This window comes from Pteronotus mesoamericanus, unplaced genomic scaffold, assembly GCF_021234165.1.
Source record: "Pteronotus mesoamericanus isolate MK-2021 breed Mesoamerican mustached bat unplaced genomic scaffold, CSHL_Meso_final scaffold_533, whole genome shotgun sequence".
Classification (NCBI taxonomy): domain Eukaryota; kingdom Metazoa; phylum Chordata; class Mammalia; order Chiroptera; family Mormoopidae; genus Pteronotus; species Pteronotus mesoamericanus.
In genome coordinates this window covers 4,120,335-4,141,377 of record NW_026555320.1, presented here as the reverse complement: position 1 = coordinate 4,141,377, position 21,043 = coordinate 4,120,335, and the positions used below count along the sequence as shown (strand labels likewise).

Genomic DNA, 21,043 nt, shown 5'->3' with positions numbered 1-21,043 from the left:
GAATAAAAAATTATATAAATAGCCTTTAAAATTTCAAAACAGTTTACTATTGATATCTTGAGGGCTGAGGCTGTTTTCTAGATTGCTGTTTTTTTTAACTGTGGTAAAATGAGATTGTTTTTTAAAAACCGCTTGTCATCACCCTAGAGAGTTTGCTCTGCTCTCATGACTTCATCTGTCCAGACTAGAAGCAGCACATAGATTGCTGAATTTGACAAAGTAATTTTGTGCTTAGAACAGTTTTGTTGAATTGCTGGGAGACAAAGGTATGTGTCGAAAGTTAATTAGAAGAGTAACTGAATTGAACTTGTTCCTTTACTCCCTGCTACTACCATATTCACACATCTGGCCACCGAATGTATGGGTTATTTCCTACACAGACCAATTCTCCAGCACCAGCTGGCGTTCTACAGTTCAGTTCAGTTCTGACACTGTCTCCTTGTAGTTAGTGTCAGATTGTACAAGCTAAGGGATTAGTCCCATAAGACTGCCAGCCACTTCAGATACCAGTTGCAGGTCCTAGGTTGTCACCTGTGCTTCTGACTGACTAGCTATAAATTGGAGTTCTCAGTACCCCTCCTTGGGTTCAATAATTTGCTAGAATGGCTAACAAAACTCAGGGAAACACATTTATTGGTTTATTATATAATAAAGAATGCAGGTGAACAGCCAGATAAAGAGATACGTAGTGCGAGCTTCTGAAGACTCCAGAGCACAGAGGGTAGCTGGAGTGCACTACCCTCCCAGCACACAGGTATGTTCACCAACCCAGGAGCTCCCAGAACCCCATACTTCTGGGATTTTTATGGAGGCTGAATCATGTAGGTATGATAGATTAATAACTCAATATTTAGCCCCTTTTCCCTCTCCAGACAGTGGGTGATGGGGATTAAATTACCAACCTTCTAATCATGGTTTGGACTTTCTGGTGACCAGCAGCCATCCAAGAATCTGCCGAAAGTTGTGTCATTTGAACACGGAATGCTCCTAGCACCTTTATTATTACCTAGGAAATCACAAAGGTTTTCGGGTCTCTAGCCAGCAATCAGAGACAAAGGCAAAAATACATATTGGTTATATCACAGTATCACAGTGGCATATGTCTGTTTGAAATAGGGAGACACTTTGCTGAAGGCAGAAAGAAGAGTTTCCACGTTAGTGCCCTCACAGTGTGTAGAGTTCTAGGAAAAGCCCAAGTTTCCTGTTGCTGGTGGGTCTGCCTGAGCCAAGTGAAGGGTGTTCATTTGGAACTTCCCTTTCAAGAGTCCTCCTGTGTTGCGTACTCCCTAAGGCATCCATGTCAAGTTAAATGTATGTGCCAGAGGGAAGGCCCTCAGATGACGAGTCCCAGGGATTGAGTTTTGCTTAACACCTGTAGAGTTGCTTGTTTCTTCTCCACCCTTCTACAGGGCAGGGACTGAGGCTTCGCATATGGCTGGTTGGTCAGTCTGGCCTATTTAAATGAAGGATGCTTTGGAAAAGGGGACTTCTCAGCATTTCTTTTGTTGCTAGAAGTAAACATCTCAAGGATTCAGTGGCTTAGGTACAGATCCCCCCCGTCTGTCATCCCAACTTCATGTCTCTCTCTCTTTCTCTTTCTGCTGTCACACATGCCCTCCATGCTGGGGCAGCCCCTGTCCCCGCATGGCACCGTAGAACTGCTGAGACTGAGGAGTGAAGTAATCAAGAGCCAGACTTGGCTCTAAGACAAACATGAGTTTCTTTTACCTGTGCTACATTAGATGTCATCTTAGGCAGGTGTCTGAACCACGTTGAGTCCGTTATCTATATCATAGAAATAAAAAGAATTTAGGTGTTGTAGTTACGTTGAGGATTACATAAAATACCAAGTCCTAAGCACACTGCCTGGCACATAGGAAGCGCTTAATAAATAAATAAAAGGTGCTGCTGCTTGTTTGTTTCTTTTTCTTCTCATTAATGTCATCCCTACCTAGAGCTTGAGTTGCTTCTCAAATATTTGAAAAGTATCCAGACAAGCATTTATTTATAAACAAGTATTCCCAGTTTGCTATTTTTGCCCTTTTCTAAAAAGACATAATTTTTTTTAAAGATTTATTATTGTTACTCTATTAACGGTTGTCCCAATTGTTCCCCTTTATCCTCCTCCACCCCTCCCACCCTCCACCCCCACAGTCAGTTTCCTAAAAAGGCATATAATGTTACAGATACAGTTCACGTCTCTGGTACCCCACTATACACCTCCTCTCCTACCTTAAATATGATCTTAAAGTTTTCATCTTGGTATGGTATTGAATATTTTTTGTATCTGTCTGGGTTTCGATTTTTAGTTACAAACATCAGGCAACACATTTCCTCCTTCCTGGTCATTTACTCAGGAAAAGGATTGACTAAAGGATAGCAGGGAGTTTATGGGAGATCCAGATACGGGGTCTTGGAGGCTTGCTAGCCTGCTCTGGCAGGGATCTTCAGCCGCACCTTTGGGCACAGGTTCATCCTGCTTCGTTTAGGCCACACTTTTCCACTCGCACCAGAGAAATGAAGGTTGTGGTTCCTGTTGCTCCCTTGAGTCCAAGTTTCATGCAGTATGTCTGACTTGAGAATGCTTGGTCTCATGTCTGCACTCTACAGTGATTCTGGTTTCTGCCTTGGAGAGGCAGCACTCACAGTATAGTGTATTCTGCAAACACACGTTTGTGGCCAAAAACAGGATTAAAATAGGCTATTTTCTCACAGCCTAATCATCACTTTGGAGTGATGAATGATTTTTTTTTTTAAGATTTTATTTATTTTTAGAGAGAAGGGAAGGGAGGAGACAGAGAAGGAGAGAATCATTATTGTGCGAGTGAGAAACAGTTGCCTTTCACACACCCCTAACCAGGGACCTGGCCTGCAACTCAGGCATGTGCCCTGACTGGAATTGAACTGGCGACATTTTGGACTTTTTGGTTCGCAGGTGGGCACTCAGTCCACTGAGTCACACCAGCAGAGCTGATGAACTGTTTATTTATTGCTACCTTTTCTGGCCCTTCATGTCCAGTCTTTTCGCCCACATTTAAAACTCTTCCCTGGCCATGTTTCTGATAATTTCATTTGCATAAGAGTTTGCTAAATGTTTACTACATAAAGACTTTACCACTTTCAGAAGAGCATTATTCGAACAGTGAAAATCGACCACAATCCCTAAAGTTTTGCTTACTAGTTTTTTAAAGGTACAGGTGGGCTTGGATCCCAGGTGCTGTGATTCCTCACCTAGTGGGGTGGTTTTCTGGCTCATTGAGCACTATCATCAGCAGTGAAACTCAAACATGGAATAGAATGTAAGCCATTATATTATGCATATTCTAAATTTTCTAGTGGCCTCTTTTAAAGGGGAAAGAGGTGAAATTGAAATTTTTTTAAAAATCACATTTTATTTAACCCAATATTTTCAGCATGTAATCAGTAAATTATTATTAGTGAACCGTTTTACCTTTTTTTGGTACAAACCTTTGCAATCAGGTGGTTTTTTGCGCTTGTAGCACATAGTAATTTGTACAAGCCACATTTCAAGTGATTGTTCACTATATGCAACTAATGGGTATTGAACCATTAACAGCCTAAGAGAAATGTGAAGCAAGAGTTGTTTCTTATTTCTTGTGCAAATAAAGTGATTTAAAAAATGTTTATAAGGAGGCATTTGGAAATTGACCCAACGTATAACCCAGTTTATTCTCCTTTAAGTAAAATAATACTTCTATACAGTAAGTAGCCAAAACGTAAAAAAGAAATGTCAGTGTCCTGGCTGATATGGCTCAGTGGGTTGAGCACCAGCCTGCTATTCAAAGGGTCACTGGTTCGAATCCTGATCAGGGCCATGCCTGGGTTGTGGGCCAGGTCCCCAGTTGGGAGCATATGAGAGGCAACCAGTAGATGTTTCTCTTGCACATCAATGTTTTTCTCCCTCTTTATCCCTTCTCCTCTCTGGGAAAAAAATAAATAATTAAAATCTTTTTAAAAATCACTATATCATTTAGATATAATTTTTTTTTGTTTTAGTGATTGTTTAGAACAAAAGATTTTTAATAGGGGTAATGCATGTGTTACTTTATAGTTTCTCATTGTATTTAGTTGGAGTACATAGTCCTTGTGTTGAGCTCCGGATTACTTATGTTCTGAATGACACTAGGGAAAAAGAAATAGATTATTCATCTGCAAACTAGTTAAAAACCTAGACAAATGAGATCCAATAAAACTTCTGCATTTATGGTTATCGAATTTTGGGGTATATTAGAATCATCTGGAAGGTTTCTTAAACTAGAAGTGGCTGCCCTGCAGTCCCCCTTCCCCCAAATTTTTAAGGTCTGGGGGTCTGAAAATCTGCATTTCCCCTCAGTTCTATTGAGATATACATGCAGCACTGTGTATGTTTAAATGCACATACACATAAAAAGTTAATGATTTGACTTACATCGTGACATGATTACCACAGTAAGTTGAGTTAATGTCTACTCTTAACTCTTACTATCCTAATCTTAAATTCTAACTACTTTGGATATAAAACCACATTAGATTATTTGTACTTGTTTCTTTTGGAGTGAGGGGTAGATGCCTGCCCGCCCGTCCCCCGACCCCGTTCTGATTCCTTAGTATTTCCACTAACTTGTTTCTGGGGATGTGTAATGTTGATAAATAAGACAAATTAATTAAAAGAGACACAGTAGCCTTAGCAGGTGTGGCTCAGTAGATTGAGCGCCAGCCTGCGAAGCAAAGGGTCGCCAGTTGGATTCCCAGTGCAGGGCACATGCCTGGGTTGTGGGCCAGATCCCTGGAGGGGGGTGCGCGAGATGCAACCACACATTGATATCTCTCTCCCTCTCTTCCTCTCTCCCTTCCCCTCTCTAAAAATAAATAAATAAAATCTTTAAAAAAGAGAACTACAGTAAAATGATGAAGCATATGAGATATGAGTCAATGATAATCATATTTTTGAAACCTTAAAAAAAAAAACAAGTAAAAAGGCCTCAGCCAGGTAGCTCAGTTGGTTTGAATGTTGTTCTGATACACCAAGGTTATGGGTTTGATCCCCCATCAAGGCACTACAAGAATCAACCAATGGATGCGTGAATGGGTGGAAAAACAGATTTATGTTTCATTCCCTGTCTCTCTCTCTCTCTCAGATCAATTCTTTAAAAATCAAGTAATAAAATAGTTATACAATGTACTGTCTATTTAACTCTACAGCAGTGGTTCTTAAGGGATGGTTCAAAGACTGATAGTCTCCAATACCCTTTCAGGGTTCCTCAAGGTCATAGCTGTTTTTATTATAAAACTAAGATGTTATTTGTCTTCTTCACTCTCATTCTCATGAGTGTACAGAGGAATTTGGCAGAGGCCATGTGTGATATGTACATAACAGATTGGATGCAGAAGCACGTTGGGAGAATCCAGCTGTCTTCAGTTAAGTCGGCCATTAAAGAGAATTGTGGTTCTACTTATTCATGCATTTATTGGTTGGGTCTTGTACATGCCCTGACTGGGGTCAAATCTGCAACCTTGGTGTATCTGGATGACAATCTAACCAACTGAGCTATCTGACCAGGACATAACAGCTTTATTGAGATATAATTCACCCAATTAAAGTGTACAACTAAGTGGTTTTAGTCTGTTCATAGAGTTGTGTAACCATTACTACATCAATTTTAGGATATTTTCATTACCCTAAAAAAGAAACCCTATACCTGTCAGCAGTTACTTCATAATTTTCCCAATCCCCTGCTCCTGGACAACCACTAACCTGCTTTCTATTTCTATAGATTTGACTATATGGGGCATTTATATAAATGGTATCATGTGTACACAGTCTTCTGTGACTGACTTCACTTAGCATAGTTGTTTTCAAGGTACATCTGTATGTTGTAGCATGTATCAAATTTTCTTTTTTTTTTTTTTTCTTTAATCCTCACCTGAGGATATGTTTATTCATTTTAGAAGGAGAGAGCATGAGAAACACTGATGAGCTGCCTCCCATATTTACCCCTATTGGGAATTGAACCCCCAACTTAGGTATGTGCCCTGACCAGGAATTGAACCCACAACATTTTGGTGTATGGGATGATACTTCAACCAATTGAGCCACTCAGCCAGGGCCAAATTTTCATTTTTTTTATTGTTAAATATTTTATGGTATGGAAATATCACATATTACTTATCCATTCATTAGTTGATGGACATTTGTGGTGTTTACCCTTTTTGGCTATTTTGAATAATGCTGCAGTTTTCATTTCTCCTGGGTATATACATAGGAGTGGAATTTCTGAGTCATATGGATGTTCTTCATATTTTTGTATGTTTAACCTTTTGTTGAACTGCCAGACTATTATCCCAAGTGGCTACACCAATTTTATTTTCCCAACAGTAGTGATGTTAGAGGATTCCAATTTCTTTTTCTTTTCTTTCTTTTTTTTTTTTTTTAAGATTTTATTTATTTTTAGAAAGAGGGAAAGGGAAGGAGAAAGGGAGAGAAACATCAGTATGTCGTGCCTCTTGAGCACCCCCTACTGGGGACCTGGCCCACAACCCAGGCATGTGGCCTGACTGGGAATGGACCAGGTGACCCTTTGGCTCACAGGCTGGCACTCAGTCCACTGAGCCACACCATCCAGGATGGATTCCAGTTTCTTTACATCTTCACCAACACTTGTTATTTGTCTCTCTCTCTTTTTTTTTAATTCTTTATTTTTTAGAGGGGAGTGAAGGGAGGGAGGTAGAGAAACATTGATGTGAGAAACATCGATCTGTCATTTGCCTCTTGCTCGTGCCCAACCAGGGACTTAACCTGCACCCCACGCATGTGTTCCGACCTTTCGCTTTGCAGGATGACACCCAACCAGCTGAGCCACACCGGTCATGTCCTACCCAGCACCATCCTTGGTTATCTTTTGTAATAGGTCTCCTTTTGTTATTAGATAAATATAATTCCTCATCTGCCATTTTGTTTTCCTCTTTACTAATTCCAACCTGTGTTTAGATTAATTTAGATATGTGTGTCTGATGGGAAAAAATCATTTTTTGAAATTAAAAAAACAATTTTTATGAGTTTATTTGAGCCAAATGATGACATATGCCAGGAAGCAAGATCTCAAATGCTTTCACATCTTTCCTTTTTTTAAAGTACGTACGAGGCATAGCATCTTTTTATGCTGTTTTGTATGGTGAAGTAATAGCAATAACATGACTTGTATTATCAGAAATATGAGATCCAAGATATAGTAACCTTCCTTAAATTATCAGGAATCTTGTGGGGATTTTTCAGGGCCTCTCTATTAAAACAAACATGTCTTAAATAAGCACTCTAACAAAAGAAACATGCAAAACAAAAACACGCTCATCTCTGCAGAGAACAGATTTGTGGTTACCTGAAGCAAAAGGATGAAGTAAGTGAAAGCACTCAATTGTATGTGAAAGATGGTAACTAGATTTGGGTAGTGATCACTTTGTAGTGTTTACAGATATTGAATTACAGTGTTGTTTACCTGAAACTTACATAAGGTTATAACCAATTTTACCTCAGATTTTTTTTAAAGAGGCACTGTAGGGAATCATCCAGCAGCGTCCAGCCTGCATTTTAGCAGCAAAGTGGGAGATACCTCCAAAAGAGATTTCAAAAGTTTTGTCTCTCAGTAGAGAGGGATGGATGGACATGGAAGAGGGTATTAGGGGGGATAAATGGCGATGGGGAAAAGAATAAATTTAAAGAAAAGTTTTCTTTCTACTGTGTTTTCCACTAGTTGTCTGTGGTGGGAGTACTTCTGATCCTGAGGATGGGAATTGAGTACCTGTGGAAGGAACGTACTTGTCTTTCTGACCTTTTAGAACAGTGTTCCCCATACTTTACCGCTCACCCCATGGATAAACTGTTTTTTGAACATAGAAGCCAATATATATTTGTATTACTATACCAATAAGCAAAACCAAAGAGGGGTCACACTTTTAAAGAAGTGTGGAAAATGAGTAAAAGTTCCGGTATTTCCTTCGTGGACCTCAGTTGATAGTCTTATTGCTCTCAGGTGGACATATGCCACTTTTAATGCAGTGTGATGCTGGAGAATTTTGCACGTGGCGTTGGGGATTATGTCATCCTCAGAAGCCTAGGGTACGGCAGCCCTTTGTCCTCACATTACTGAGGGCCCTCTGCCTGAGGTCTTTCCTTCCATTTAGGGTTGGATTCTCAGTGTTGCCCAATTCACTCACTGATAAATCTTGTCGCTGCAGGTACAGGTGCAGGTACAGCAGTCTCCGCAGCAGGTTTCGGCTCAGCAGCTCTCCCCGCAGCTTACCGTTCACCAGCCTGCTGAGCAGCCCTTCCAGGTCCAGGTGCAGATCCAAGGCCAAGCACCACAGCCGGCAGCCCCTTCCATCCAGACCCCATCTCTGCAGAGCCCCAGCCCCTCACAGCTGCAAGCAGCCCAGATCCAGGTGCAGCACGTGCAGGCAGCCCAGCAGATCCAAGCTGCAGAAATTCCAGAGGAACACATCCCACATCAGCAGATCCAGGCTCAGTTGGTGGCTGGCCAGTCTCTTGCTGGGGGTCAGCAGATCCAAATCCAGACTGTGGGTGCCCTCTCTCCACCGCCGTCCCAGCAGGGCTCACCTCGGGAAGGGGAGCGGCGGGTTGGCACAGCCAGTGTTCTCCAGCCAGTGAAGAAGCGCAAAGTGGACATGCCCATCACTGTGTCCTATGCCATCTCAGGGCAGCCAGTGGCCACTGTGCTGGCCATTCCACAGGGCCAGCAGCAGAGTTACGTATCTTTGAGGCCAGACTTACTGACAGTGGACAGTGCCCACCTGTACAGTGCCACTGGGACCATTACTAGCCCTACAGGAGAAACCTGGACCATCCCTGTTTACTCTGCCCAGCCCCGGGGGGATCCTCAGCAGCAGAGCATCACTCACATTGCCATTCCCCAAGAAGCCTACAATGCAGTTCACGTCAGTGGCTCACCCACGGCCTTGGCAGCTGTAAAGCTAGAGGATGACAAGGAGAAGATGGTGGGCACCACATCTGTAGTGAAAAACTCCCATGAAGAGGTAGTGCAGACCCTTGCAAACTCTCTCTTTCCAGCACAGTTCATGAATGGCAACATCCACATTCCAGTGGCTGTGCAGGCTGTGGCAGGCACATACCAGAATACAGCTCAGACTGTCCATATATGGGACCCTCAGCAGCAGCCACAGCAACAGACTCCCCAGGAACAGACGCCTCCGCCGCCGCCGCCGCCGCAGCAGCAGCAGCAACAGCAGCAGCTCCAGGTTACTTGTTCAGTAAGTGAGACTTATCTGTGGGGCAGTCTGCTCCCTGAGGACCCAGTGCAACACAGAACTTGCCTGGCAACCTCTGGTTGTTTATGCAATGATGTTAGTCTTGCAGTAGTATAGTATTTAATATTTTAGTTGAGGGTGGGGGGTGCACAAAAAGCAGCAGGTGAAGCTATGCAACAGGAAGGAGTTCTATCCTGGTACCTGGAGGTAAATGAAATGACCAGTAACAGCTTTGGAGGTTGCCTGGGATGCTTCATTATCTCTTTTTAAGAAGGGTAAAATTCTAGGTAGAGACTACTGGAACATTCCAAATGTTGTCCTAGTCCTAGGAGCTACTTTCTGCATCGCAAATGAAAGGATCTGGTAGAACCCTAGTAGTTCAGCACACAGACTCTAAACTCAGCTCAGTGAAGAGGACGTGAAATTGTTTCTTTTTCTCTTGTCATCTGTGGATACAGTGGAGGTGAATTGAAAGATCTAAAATATCTCCTGGTTGGCCTATCACTTTCAGGAGCCTTGAACAAGCCAGCTATGTAGTGTGATTTCCCAAAGAGTGGTGTTTTTTTGTTTTTTGTTTTAATTGATTTTTAGAGAGGTGACGGGAGAGAGAGAAACATCGATTTGTTGTTCCACTTATTCATGCATTCATAGGATGATCCTTGCATGTACCCTGACTAGTTGTTGAACCCACAGCCTTGGCATATTGGAATGGTGCTCTAACCAACTGTGCTACCCAGCCAGTGATTCTTAAAAAGAATCAAGATAAGCCTCAGGTAATTGAGTTTTCTATATGGCAGCTATGTTGAAAATTTTTTTTAAAGCTTTTTATTTTGAAATAGTTTATTTTTATAGAAAAGAAGCAAAAATAGGACTCTGTTGAAATTTTAGCTTTAAAATTGTTCGGCTCTTTTATCCCTTCTAATTTTTAATCTCTTTAAGGCTATCATCTTTTAAGCCTAGTAGTAAACTTTCCAGTCCCTTGTCTAGCAGAACTTTAGAGTGGATATAAGACCTCTGGTCTCATGGACCTGCTGGAGACAGTGTGCCCTCAGAGGGCAGGGGCTCCTGGGAATGCATGTAACGGAGCTGGCACAAACAAGGCACTGGCAGACCAGGGGCCACACTCAGAAACTCAGGCCATACATGATTTTGCTTGGGCAAAAGATGACCAAGTGGTTTCATACCAGCAGCAGTACATTATCTTAGGTGACTTTGTTAAGGAACTGTGAAACATCCAGGTGTCAGGCCTAGCAGTAGAACAAGACAGTCATTGTTTCAGGTTGTTTATAGTCTAGTTATAAGGCAGTATAATCAAGTGGGCATTGTGTGCCACACACACAAAGAAAAATTGGGAATTCAGAAATCATTCTAGGTTAAAAAGTCAGCAGAGGCATCTTTGTGGAAAAAGCACTGTATGCTTTCTAGTTTATAGCTTGCATTGACAGAAGAATAGAGGAGCATGAGCACAGAGCCAGGGATGGACAGAAGAGACATGGCTTAGGGCAACATGAGAGGGGGACTGGGGGAGAGGAGATAGTACAGGGACAGTGGGGTTGTCTTCCCAAAGTGAAGAGTTGACCTTAATCCGATGATTTGTGGTGGGCAATTTTCCCAGAATCTGGAATTGTGATAAGAAGAAGAATCAAGAGCAGGCGTGTAGAATTGATTGCATGTAAGAGACCACCCAGGAGACTTGTAACAGTTCTGTACTCAACCTTTGTTCACACAGGCATGAAGCTGATCAGGCCTCTCCTGGCTCCCATGTTTAATTTGCAGGTCAGGGCTCTTAGTGCTCATTAGTTCCTTAATAATTTGTACATTGGGCCCTTCAGCAGATCTTTTCTGGAGTTTTGTTTAGGGGACCCATGTTCTTCAGTGCTGTGTCTCCTTTGGGAAAGTCCTAATAGGGACTTACATCAGATATTACCAAAAAAAGAAAAGTTGGGAAGAATGCTTATCATGTAGGTAGGAAAGATGAGTTTGTCCATCTGTACTACAAACTTTCCCCTGCCCTCCTTTACCAGCCTCTGTGCTGGGCAACAGAGGTGAGTGAGACTGCCTCTGCCCTTGGAGCGCTCACGGCCCGTGGGAAGGTAGTTGTGCTGTGATGTGGGGCCAACCCTAGGGAGAGCTGATGGCGGTGTTGTGCCCCTTCACCTGCCATACCCTTTACAAAAGCTCTCATTGCCTGTCTTTAAAACCAGACTTATGGAGGAACATCCTTCCTTTGACCTCTCATCCACCTTCATCAGTTGCCTCATTTCTCTGCTCTGCTTTATTCCGAGAGTTCTCAAATGATTATCTTTACAAGCCAGCTCCATTTGCTCACCAGTTTTCAACACACAACTGAGTGGTCTGCTCTTGTGAACCAAGGTCATCAGTGGCCAGATCTAACATGCATTATCTGTTTTCAGTCTCAGCAACATACAACATAGCCTTCTTGAAACTCTCCTTTGGGTTTTCATGTTGTTACACACTCCTGGTTATTTCCCTGCTCCATTGATTCTTTTTTAAACATTTTTATTTATTTATTTTTAGAGAGAGGAGAAAGGAGGGAGAAAGAGAAGGGAAGAAACACCGATGTCAGAGAGAAATATTGATCAGTTGCCCCTCACTGGCACTCCGACTGGAGACCGAACCTGCAACCCAGGCATGTCTACTGACCAGGAATTGAAATGGCAACCTTTTGCTTTGTGGGATGACATCCAACCAACTGAGCCACACTGTTCAGGGCCCATTAATTCTTTGTCCTTCTCCGGAGGCTGCTGGTGCCTTCTCCTCTATCCGAACCATACATCTTGGTGTTGATCAGAGTAGAATACTAGTCCTCTCTTCTCCTTCAGGAATTTCTGTCTTTGACATGGTTTTTTTTAGCAACCTCTAGAATGAGGAGTGTCCAACCTTTTGGTGTCTCTCGGCCATGCTAGAAGAAGAGATGTCTTGGACCATACATTAAGTACATAAACTAGCAAAAACTGATGAGCAAAAAAAAAAGGTTTTAAGTGAATTTACGGTTTTGTGTTGGGCTGCATTCGTAGCCATCGTGGGCCGCAGGTTGGACACCCCTGCTGCTGTGCTGCTGCTGAAGATACTCAGTGACACTATCTGCCAGCATTGTTCTCCATGTAACATATTTTAACTCATTTAATTCTCACACCAGCCTTAAGATTTTACAAATGAAGAAACTGAGGCACAGTTTAAACAACAAGACCAAAGCCACCATTAGTAAGTTGGAGAGTTGGGATTCAACCCTGGGCAGAGAGGGTCTGCAGCCCATCCTAAGTGCTGTGCTGCACAGTTATCTAACACACAGATCTTGTGTCTCTACACTATGCCTTTCCCCTTAGGACCCTCCTCACACATTCAGCAGCTCCTTATTTCCTTGGATTTAATTGAAGATTTCTCAGCTCTTCATTAGCATCAATGCTTGCACTAATGAAAACTTCCCCATCAGCTGGTTATACCCATTTGTTTAAGCCAGAAACCCAGGATGCATCCTTGAATCTGCTTTCTCTTACTCCTCACAGCCACATTGGTTCCACCACCAAACTTCTCAGACTCTTAAATTATCTCCACTGCCAGCTACTGTGGTAGTCTAGGTGACCAGCACCTGCTTCCACTTTTACTTTTCATTCCATTCTCCATAGATGAACAAGAATACTTTTTCTTAATGTAAGATCATGTCACTTCCCAGCTTAAACTCTCTAAGGGCTCCATTATAAATCGAAAAAACAAAAGCAAAAAATCACTATACCACAGTGTACAAGGTCCTACTTACACCAACAGTTTTTAACCTTGGTGGGATGATTACTACCCCTACCCACTGATAGACAGTTGGACACATGTGGAAGAATTTTGGTTGTCAAGATGCTTGGGAATGTTACATTTAGTGCGTGGAGGCACACAATGAAGGAGGCCTGGCCCAGAAGCCAGTAGAGAAGCACTGCCCCACCTCACTACCCAGTCAGACTCCTAGATTTTCAGCTTGAGTAGATGGTGTTGCCACTGAACAAGGTAGGGAGGGTACTCGGAGGATAGTTCTCGAATGGTGGGGGTGCATTCTCTCCATAGATGTTAGTCTGCAGTGGCTCTGAGATGTCCCGTTGGAGATATACAGTGCCCACTGGGTATATTAAGGGGAGATCTAGTTAGCATAGTTGGGGGCACAAAGTTAGCCATCATTTTCACAGATGTGGAAATCCAGACTGGGAAAGCGGGTGAGACTCAGCGAGGAGAATAGTGGTTGAACTGAGAAGTGTGTCTAGAGTGGAGCTCTAGGGTTGACAAAGGTTTAAGGGTCTGACACTGGTATTTGCTTTACCTCCTTGTTTAATACTGTATATATCGAAGCTACTATGATATTTTTTATTTTTATTCATAGCAGATTTATGTGTCATGGATAAATGATTGTGCTTTCGATTTGAATGATTTGACATTGCTCAGTCCTGGAAAGGAGAATTGCTCAAGGAAATTTGTTTAGAATGTGGACAGGTGTGTGAGACCCAAGAACCTGTGCCTGGTATGTGTTGGTGTCTGTCCACCTGATGGAGATTATGATTCAGACTCATGGACATACTCTGTCCCTGTGTCCTGTGGCTTGGCTGTTAGCCCATGGAGGATGGGACCACTTCTCCTTTGGAGGCAGGCAGCTAGAGCAATGCCTCTGGTCTTCAGAAAATGTCCTCATGAGCCAGAGCGCTATTATTGAGACAGAACATGAAAGAAATAGAACCTTATAGCTAGAGAAGCCATCCAGACCCTAAAGCCTTCTTCCATATATTACAGTGGCAGGGAGAGGGACACAACTTCGTTGTACTTTTCTTTGTCTAAACAGTGATTCTCAACCATGGCTTGACTTTAGAATAACCTGGGGAGCATTTAAAAACAATGATAGGCCCTGGCAGATAGCTTTGTTAATTGGAGCATTGTTCTATGCACTAAAAGATTGCGGGTTCCATTCCCAGTCAGGGCACATACCTAGTTGCAGTTTTGATCCCTGGCTGGGGTACATATGGGAAGCAACTGATCAGTGTTTCTCTCGCTCTCTCCTTCTTTGGCTAACAATTAATAAACCTTTGCTCGGGTGAGGATTTAAAAATAATAATAATTAAAAAATAAAAATACTGATAGCAGCAGGCCCTCAACCTTAGACAAAGTAAATCACAATCTTTGGGATTAAGGCTTGGGCATGTGAGTATTTTTTAAAAGCAGTCTAGATGACTTTAAGGTGCAGCCAAGTTTAGTGATCACTGCTCTGGGCACTTGGTACTCAAAGTGTGGTCTGCAGAGCCCTGGCTGGTGTGGCTCAGTTGGTTAAAGTGTCATCTGGTAAACTGACAGGCTGTAGGTTCATTCTCCAGCATATGGAAGCAGCCAGTTGATGCTTCTCTCTCACAACAATGTTTTCTCTCTCCCTCTCTAAAAACAATGAAAAAAGTGTCCTTGGGTGACGATACATATTTTTTAAAAAAAGAAAGAAATACAGAATCTCAAATCCCACCTGAGACCTTTTGAATCAGAATCTGCACTTTAATAAAATCCCCAAGTGATTTTTTTGCTTATTATAATTGGACAAGCAGTGCTTCAGGCTAGTAATATTTGATCAGTGACTAAACATTAGAATTGCCTTTTGACTTACGAAGCCTTTTTTTTTTTTTTCTCTTTTAAAATTTTATTTATTCATTTCTAGAGAGAGGAGAAGGGAGGGAGAAAGGGAGAGAAACATTAAAGTGTGAGACTCAGCGATCAGTTGCCTCTCAGCACTCCCCCAACGAGGAACCTGGCCCACAACCCAGGCATGTGCCCTGACTGGGAATCAAACTGGCAAACATTTGGTTCTCAGGCAGGTGCTCAACCCACTGAGCCACACCAGCCAGGGCAACATGCAAAAGTTTTAAAAAGACTTATTTATGCCTCTTTAAAAAGAGATTCTAGGGTGGAGCACAGGTATTGGTGTTTTTAAATCAGAGATTAAAAAATATAGCCAGTGCTGAGAATTGCTGTACTAGGCTTTGCTGTCCCAGGTGTAAGGAGTAAAATTTCAAAGATTCTTGAAAATGGGACAAGCAGAGAGGTTTTTTGTTTGTTTGTTTGTTTGTTTTTTAACTAAAAGAACTACAAGTAATGTTTTTCCGGCAGTTTTCTTAAAGGGCCTGAAAGAAAAGAGTATTGACACATTTTGATGGTTTCTCTCTCATAGGCTCAAACTGTTCAGGTTGCCGAAGTTGAACCACAGTCACAGCCACAGCCTTCCCCAGAACTTCTGCTTCCAAATTCTCTGAAACCAGAAGAAGGGCTCGAAGTATGGAAAAACTGGGCCCAGACCAAGAATGCTGAGCTAGAGAAGGATGCTCAGAACAGACTGGCGCCCATTGGGAGTGAGTGTTTGGGAGAGAGAGGGAGGCGGGCCCTGTCCAGTACTCAGTGACACTGGACCAGTAGGAGGAGAGAATGGCAAGAAAGTGGTGTCCCTTGACTCTGGGGACCGGGAGCCCCACCTGACATAGTATGCTGAGTTTAAGACAAGCAACAAGCAGGCCTAACCAGCTGCAACTGAGGAGGGTTATGGGCTTTGTCCAAGATTGGGCATTTTTATACATGTAGATTTCTGGAGTTGACCTATGTCTGGGCAGAGCAGCTTCTGAGAGGAGATGGAAACCAGTTAGTGCTCAAGGCCCTTCTTCCTTAGAATTATTCTTACATACGTCCTCACATTACAGAGGGTGGAATTTTTTTTCCCTTTCATGTCATGGCCCTAATAAAAATTTTCAGGATATCTAAGGTGGGGAGGATTATGGGAAGGAAGCCCTTGATGTACTAGAGCATACAGGATTGTTGCCTCAGTAAGCCAGATAAAAGTGGCTGTTTCCATTCCAGCCCTAATGGGAAATACTTGCTGTCAGCTGTCCTTTCAGGAGTATGAGCACCAATAAAGAGATGACTGTTGACAGGACCCCCATTCACCTTTGGGTTTGTGTTGTAGGACGTCAACTTTTGCGATTCCAAGAAGATCTCATCTCTTCTGCTGTGGCTGAGTTGAATTATGGGCTCTGTCTAATGACACGAGAAGCTCGAAATGGAGAAGGAGAACCCTATGATCCCGATGTACTCTACTATATTTTCCTGTGCATTCAGAAGGTAGGAAGCGACTTCACAGGAACATGGGTGAGCCGTGTTCCGATCAGGTATTTACTGGATATTCAAATTAGTAAAATGACAAGCAAGGGGTAATTGTTAGGACATTCTCTTTCACTGTATAGTGAGGTTTTTGGGTTTTTTAAAAGATTTTATTTATTTTTTAGAGGGGAAAGGAGGGAGAAAGAGAGAGAAACATCAATGTGTGGTTGCCTCTTGTACACCCCCACCTGGGGACCTGACCTACAACGTAGGCATGTGCCCTTACTAGGAATTGAACCAGGAACCCTTAGGTTCACAGGCTGGCACTCAGTCCACTGAGCCATGCCAGCCAGGGCTATAATGAGTTTTTAAATGCAGGTGTTTTGTTTGTTTGTTTGTTTGTAAAAGACCTACATGTTCAATTTAGAAAATAAGAAAATAAACATTATTCATAATTTTGCCTTATAGAGAAACTCCTATTAAAGTATTTTGTACATTAAAAAGAAACAGAAGAACAAAGAAAAACGCACCCCCAAAAATACTCGGTATATTACCTGAGAGCCCTTTTTTTTGTATTTTTTTTCCATTATCATTTAGTCCCCTGAGATTCCATCCCTCAAGACCACACTGTTGTCCATGTCCATGAGCCCTTTTTCCTTTTTGCTCAGTCCCTCCACCCCTGAACACCCCCCTGCTCTTTAGCTGCCATCCTGCTCTGGATAAGTCTGTTTCTAGTTTGCTTATTCAGTTTCTTCATTAGATTTCACATATGACTGAAATCGTGTGGTCTTTCTCTGACTGGCTTATTTCACTTAGCATAATGTTCTCCAGGTTCATCCATAATATTTTAAAGAGCAAAATTTTTTTTTTATGGCCAAGTAGTAGTCTACTGTGTAAATGTTCCACAGGTGTTTTATCCACTCCTCTGTTGATGGACAGTCGGGCTGCTTCCATGTCTTGGTGATTGTAAATAATGCTGCAATAAACATAGGGGTGCTTATGTTCTTTCGAATTAGTGCTTTGAGTGCCTTTGCATATATTCCAGGAAGTAGGATTGCTGGGTCCAAAGGCAGATCTATTTTTAATTTTTTGAGGTATCTCCATACTGCTTTCCACAGTGGCTGCGCCAACCTGCATTCCCACCAGCAGTGCAAAAGTGTTCCCCTTTCTCAAAATCCTTGCCAGCACTTGTTGTTTGTTGAGAGTCTTTATTTTTTTAAATTATAAAACACTTTATTAATGCTTTCCTTTTTGTTGAAGTAAACATGGTTTGCATAAAAGTAATTTATCGCAAAGTCTGGTGCTAACATACAGCTTATCTTACTGTTCCCTACATTAAAACAAAATAAATATTTGAAGGAATGGAATTAGAATATACAACTGTAGTTTGGTTTTCAAGACACCTAAGGTGAAGCATCACACTGGGTGCATTGTTTCCATGCTGTCTTAATTCCATGCTCCCCCTGATCCTGGAAGACAGGCACAGCCATCTTCATTTACAGGCAAGGAAACTGATCCCCCAAAGTTAAAAGACTTACACCACTGGCCCCAGAGTCTTCACCGTTGCGGGGGGTGGGGGTGGGGGTGGTGGTGTTTGTTTTTTGCGTGGGGTTTTTTGCTGCCATAAGACAATGCCTTGCCTGGATGAAACAGCATTCACAAAATCTGCCGCACTGACCCAACTTTTAAGTGTGTTCTGAGGGTTGGTTCACACCATCTGACCTGTTCTGTGGAAGTATTCATTAAATGCCGATGGCTTTGACCTAGTATACAGATTTAGTAAGGGCAGAATGGGTACGTGGAGGTGATGGTATGGTAGAAAAATGTTTATTTCCCCTGAACATCTTACCCAGGAGATTACTAACAACTTTTGTCGATTGCTTTTCTTTTAGTATCTTTTTGAAAATGGACGGGTTGATGACATTTTCTCCGATCTTTATTACGTTCGATTCACGGAGTGGCTACACGAAGTTCTGAAGGACGTTCAGCCCCGAGTCACTCCACTTGGTAAGAGTCTTCCTAGTCCCTGGATGTCTTTCCCACCTGGGTTTAAAACAAATTGGCTGCTGGTGTGGCTGGCTGTGATACAGCATGTGGGTGAGGATGCTGTAAATCCCAGGCACCAGCATCCGCCTCTGTGCTGCTTGCCCTGATGTGGACAGGGCACTGCTCACCAGACACAGGACCCAGCTGGTCCCAGTGTGGCAAGAACATGGGCATTCAGAGCGTGGAGTAGTTATTCTTTTCTTTTCCTATTTAAATTTACTGATTAAAATCAGAATCATTGCAAAAACTAAGAATTATTAACTGTTTGATCTGTAGGTTACTTGTGTTACATATTGGGGTTTTTTAAATATGTTTGAACATATGTTTTACATATACGGGGGGCAAAAGTAGGTTTACAGTTGTTCGTATTGAAAATAATTCAGTAATTAATAATACAAGAATAAACTCTGTTTTGCATACTCACAATTGTAAATCTACTTTTTCCCCACCCTGTATAGAATGTAATTTTTGTTTTACCTGTAGGTAACTTCCTGGGCAGCATGTTATGTTGGAAAATAGATGAGTTTTGTAGTAGATTGCCTGAGGTGTTTATTATTTTTTTAATAAATTTTATTTTTTAGAGCAATTTTCGGTTTACAGAAAAATTGAGCAGGAGGTACAGAGAACTCCCATATATCCTTCACACAGTGTTTCCCTATTATTATCTTGTATTAGTGTAGTATACTTATTACAATTGATGAATCAGTGTTGATACATTATTAATTAAAACCTACAGTTTACATTAGGGTTCACTCCTTTTGTTGTACATTCTGTGGGTTTTCACAAATGTATAATGACATGTGTCAACTATTACCATATCACAGAGAAGTTTCATTGCCCTGAAATTCCCTGTGTCCCACCTGGTCATCCCTCTCTTCCGCCCCCTGCGTCCCTGGCTACCACTGCTCTTTTTACTATCTCCATAGTTTTTGCCTTTTCTGGAATGTCATATAGTTGGAATAATTTAGTATGTGGCCTTTTCAAAATGGTTTTTTTCACCTAGCAGTATGCATTAATATTCTGTTCTTTTTGTGGCTTGATAGTTCATTTCTTTTTCTTGCTGGTAATATTCCATTGTATGGTTGTACCACAATTTGTTTATCCATTCACCTATTGAAGAACTTCAAAGTTTTGGCAATTATGAATAAAGCTGCTATAAACATTGTGTGCAGGTTTTTGGTGAAAGAAGAGGCAGATCAATGGAACATAATAGGGAGCCCAGAAATAGAGCCACAAAAATAAAACCAACTTACCTTTGACAAAGGAACAAAGGGAGTTCAAGGAAGAAAGGACATTTTTAACAAATGATGCTAGAACTACTGGACATCTGTGTGCAGAAAAATGAACCTAGACACAGACCTTACAGCCTTCACAAAACTTGACTCAAGATGGATCACAGACCTAAATGTAAAATGCAAAATTATAAAACTCCTCCTAGAGGTAATAGGAGAAAATCTAGGTGACCTTGGGTTTGGTGATTACTTTTTATACACAACACCAAAAGTTCTGTGATCCATGAAAAAAAAATTGGTAAGTTGGCTTTCATTAAAATTAAAAACTTCTCTGTGAAAGACATGGTTAAAAGAATCAAAACATAAGCCACAAACTGGGAGAAAACGTTTGTAAAACACATACCTGATGAAGGACTGGTATCCAAAATACACAAAGAACTCTTTAACACTCAACAGGAAACAAACAATGGTTAATAAATGCACAAAAGATCTGGACAGATGTCTCACTAAAGAAGATTTACAAGTGGTAGACAAATATATGAAAAGATGCTTATTATTATATCATCAGGAAATTGCGAATTTAAATAATAAGATACCACTATGTAACTATTAGAATGGTTAAAATCCCAAACACTGGCATCATCAAATTCTGGACAGGGGGCAATAATAACCCTCATTCATTGCTCGTGGGAGTGGAAAGTAGTATAGTCACTTTACAAGACAATTTGACATATTTGTACAGCAGTACACATTTCCTTACCTGTGATCCAGCAATCACGCTCCTTGGTATTTGCATTGAAAACAGTCTAGTTAACATCCATCACCACTCATAGTTTGTTACTTAATCCCTCCCCTCCAAAAAAAAAGTATTGGTTAAATATTTTTGAATGCCTACTTTGTGCCAGGCAGAACTCCAGGTGTATAGATAATAATGGTGATTACAGTCTACCAGAGAGAGACAATCAAATTTATGATTAAGAAAGGGCTTTGAAGACAACGGAATGGAAAATGTTAAGGGCAGTAGAAGGGAGGCCTCGCTGAGGGGCTATCATTAGAACAGAGACCTAAGTGAATTAGTTAACCTTACTACTTGATTTGCAAATTTTCAAGCCAGGTGTAGCTATGCAGAATTTGCTTTTTAAAACTTTTTATTGTGGAATTTCAAGCATGTATAAAAGAATACTAAATAGATTAATGACACTCTCATGTACCTGCTATTTATTCCTGGCAAATACTGTTTCATATATACACCATTTATACCCACCTCCGTGTTATGGTAAATCCCAGGTACTTTACTCATAAATATTTTAGTATGTATTACTGACATACCACAATGCCGTCATCATAAATGCCATATCTTTTTAAAAAGA

General features: G+C 41.5%; 1 protein-coding gene across 3 annotated transcripts in view; it reads left to right on the top strand.

Annotated features, from left to right (window-relative positions):
- Positions 1-21,043, top strand: part of QRICH1 (glutamine rich 1) — a 41,123-nt gene that overhangs the window by 14,154 nt on the left and 5,926 nt on the right. For all 3 annotated transcript variants that reach the window (XM_054594766.1, XM_054594764.1, XM_054594765.1), the window contains 4 exons: positions 8,233-9,282; positions 15,479-15,656; positions 16,262-16,416; positions 18,288-18,402. In XM_054594766.1, the coding sequence (XP_054450741.1) occupies positions 8,233-9,282; positions 15,479-15,656; positions 16,262-16,416; positions 18,288-18,402 (1,498 nt within the window). The remainder of the gene's footprint in view (positions 1-8,232; positions 9,283-15,478; positions 15,657-16,261; positions 16,417-18,287; positions 18,403-21,043) is intronic.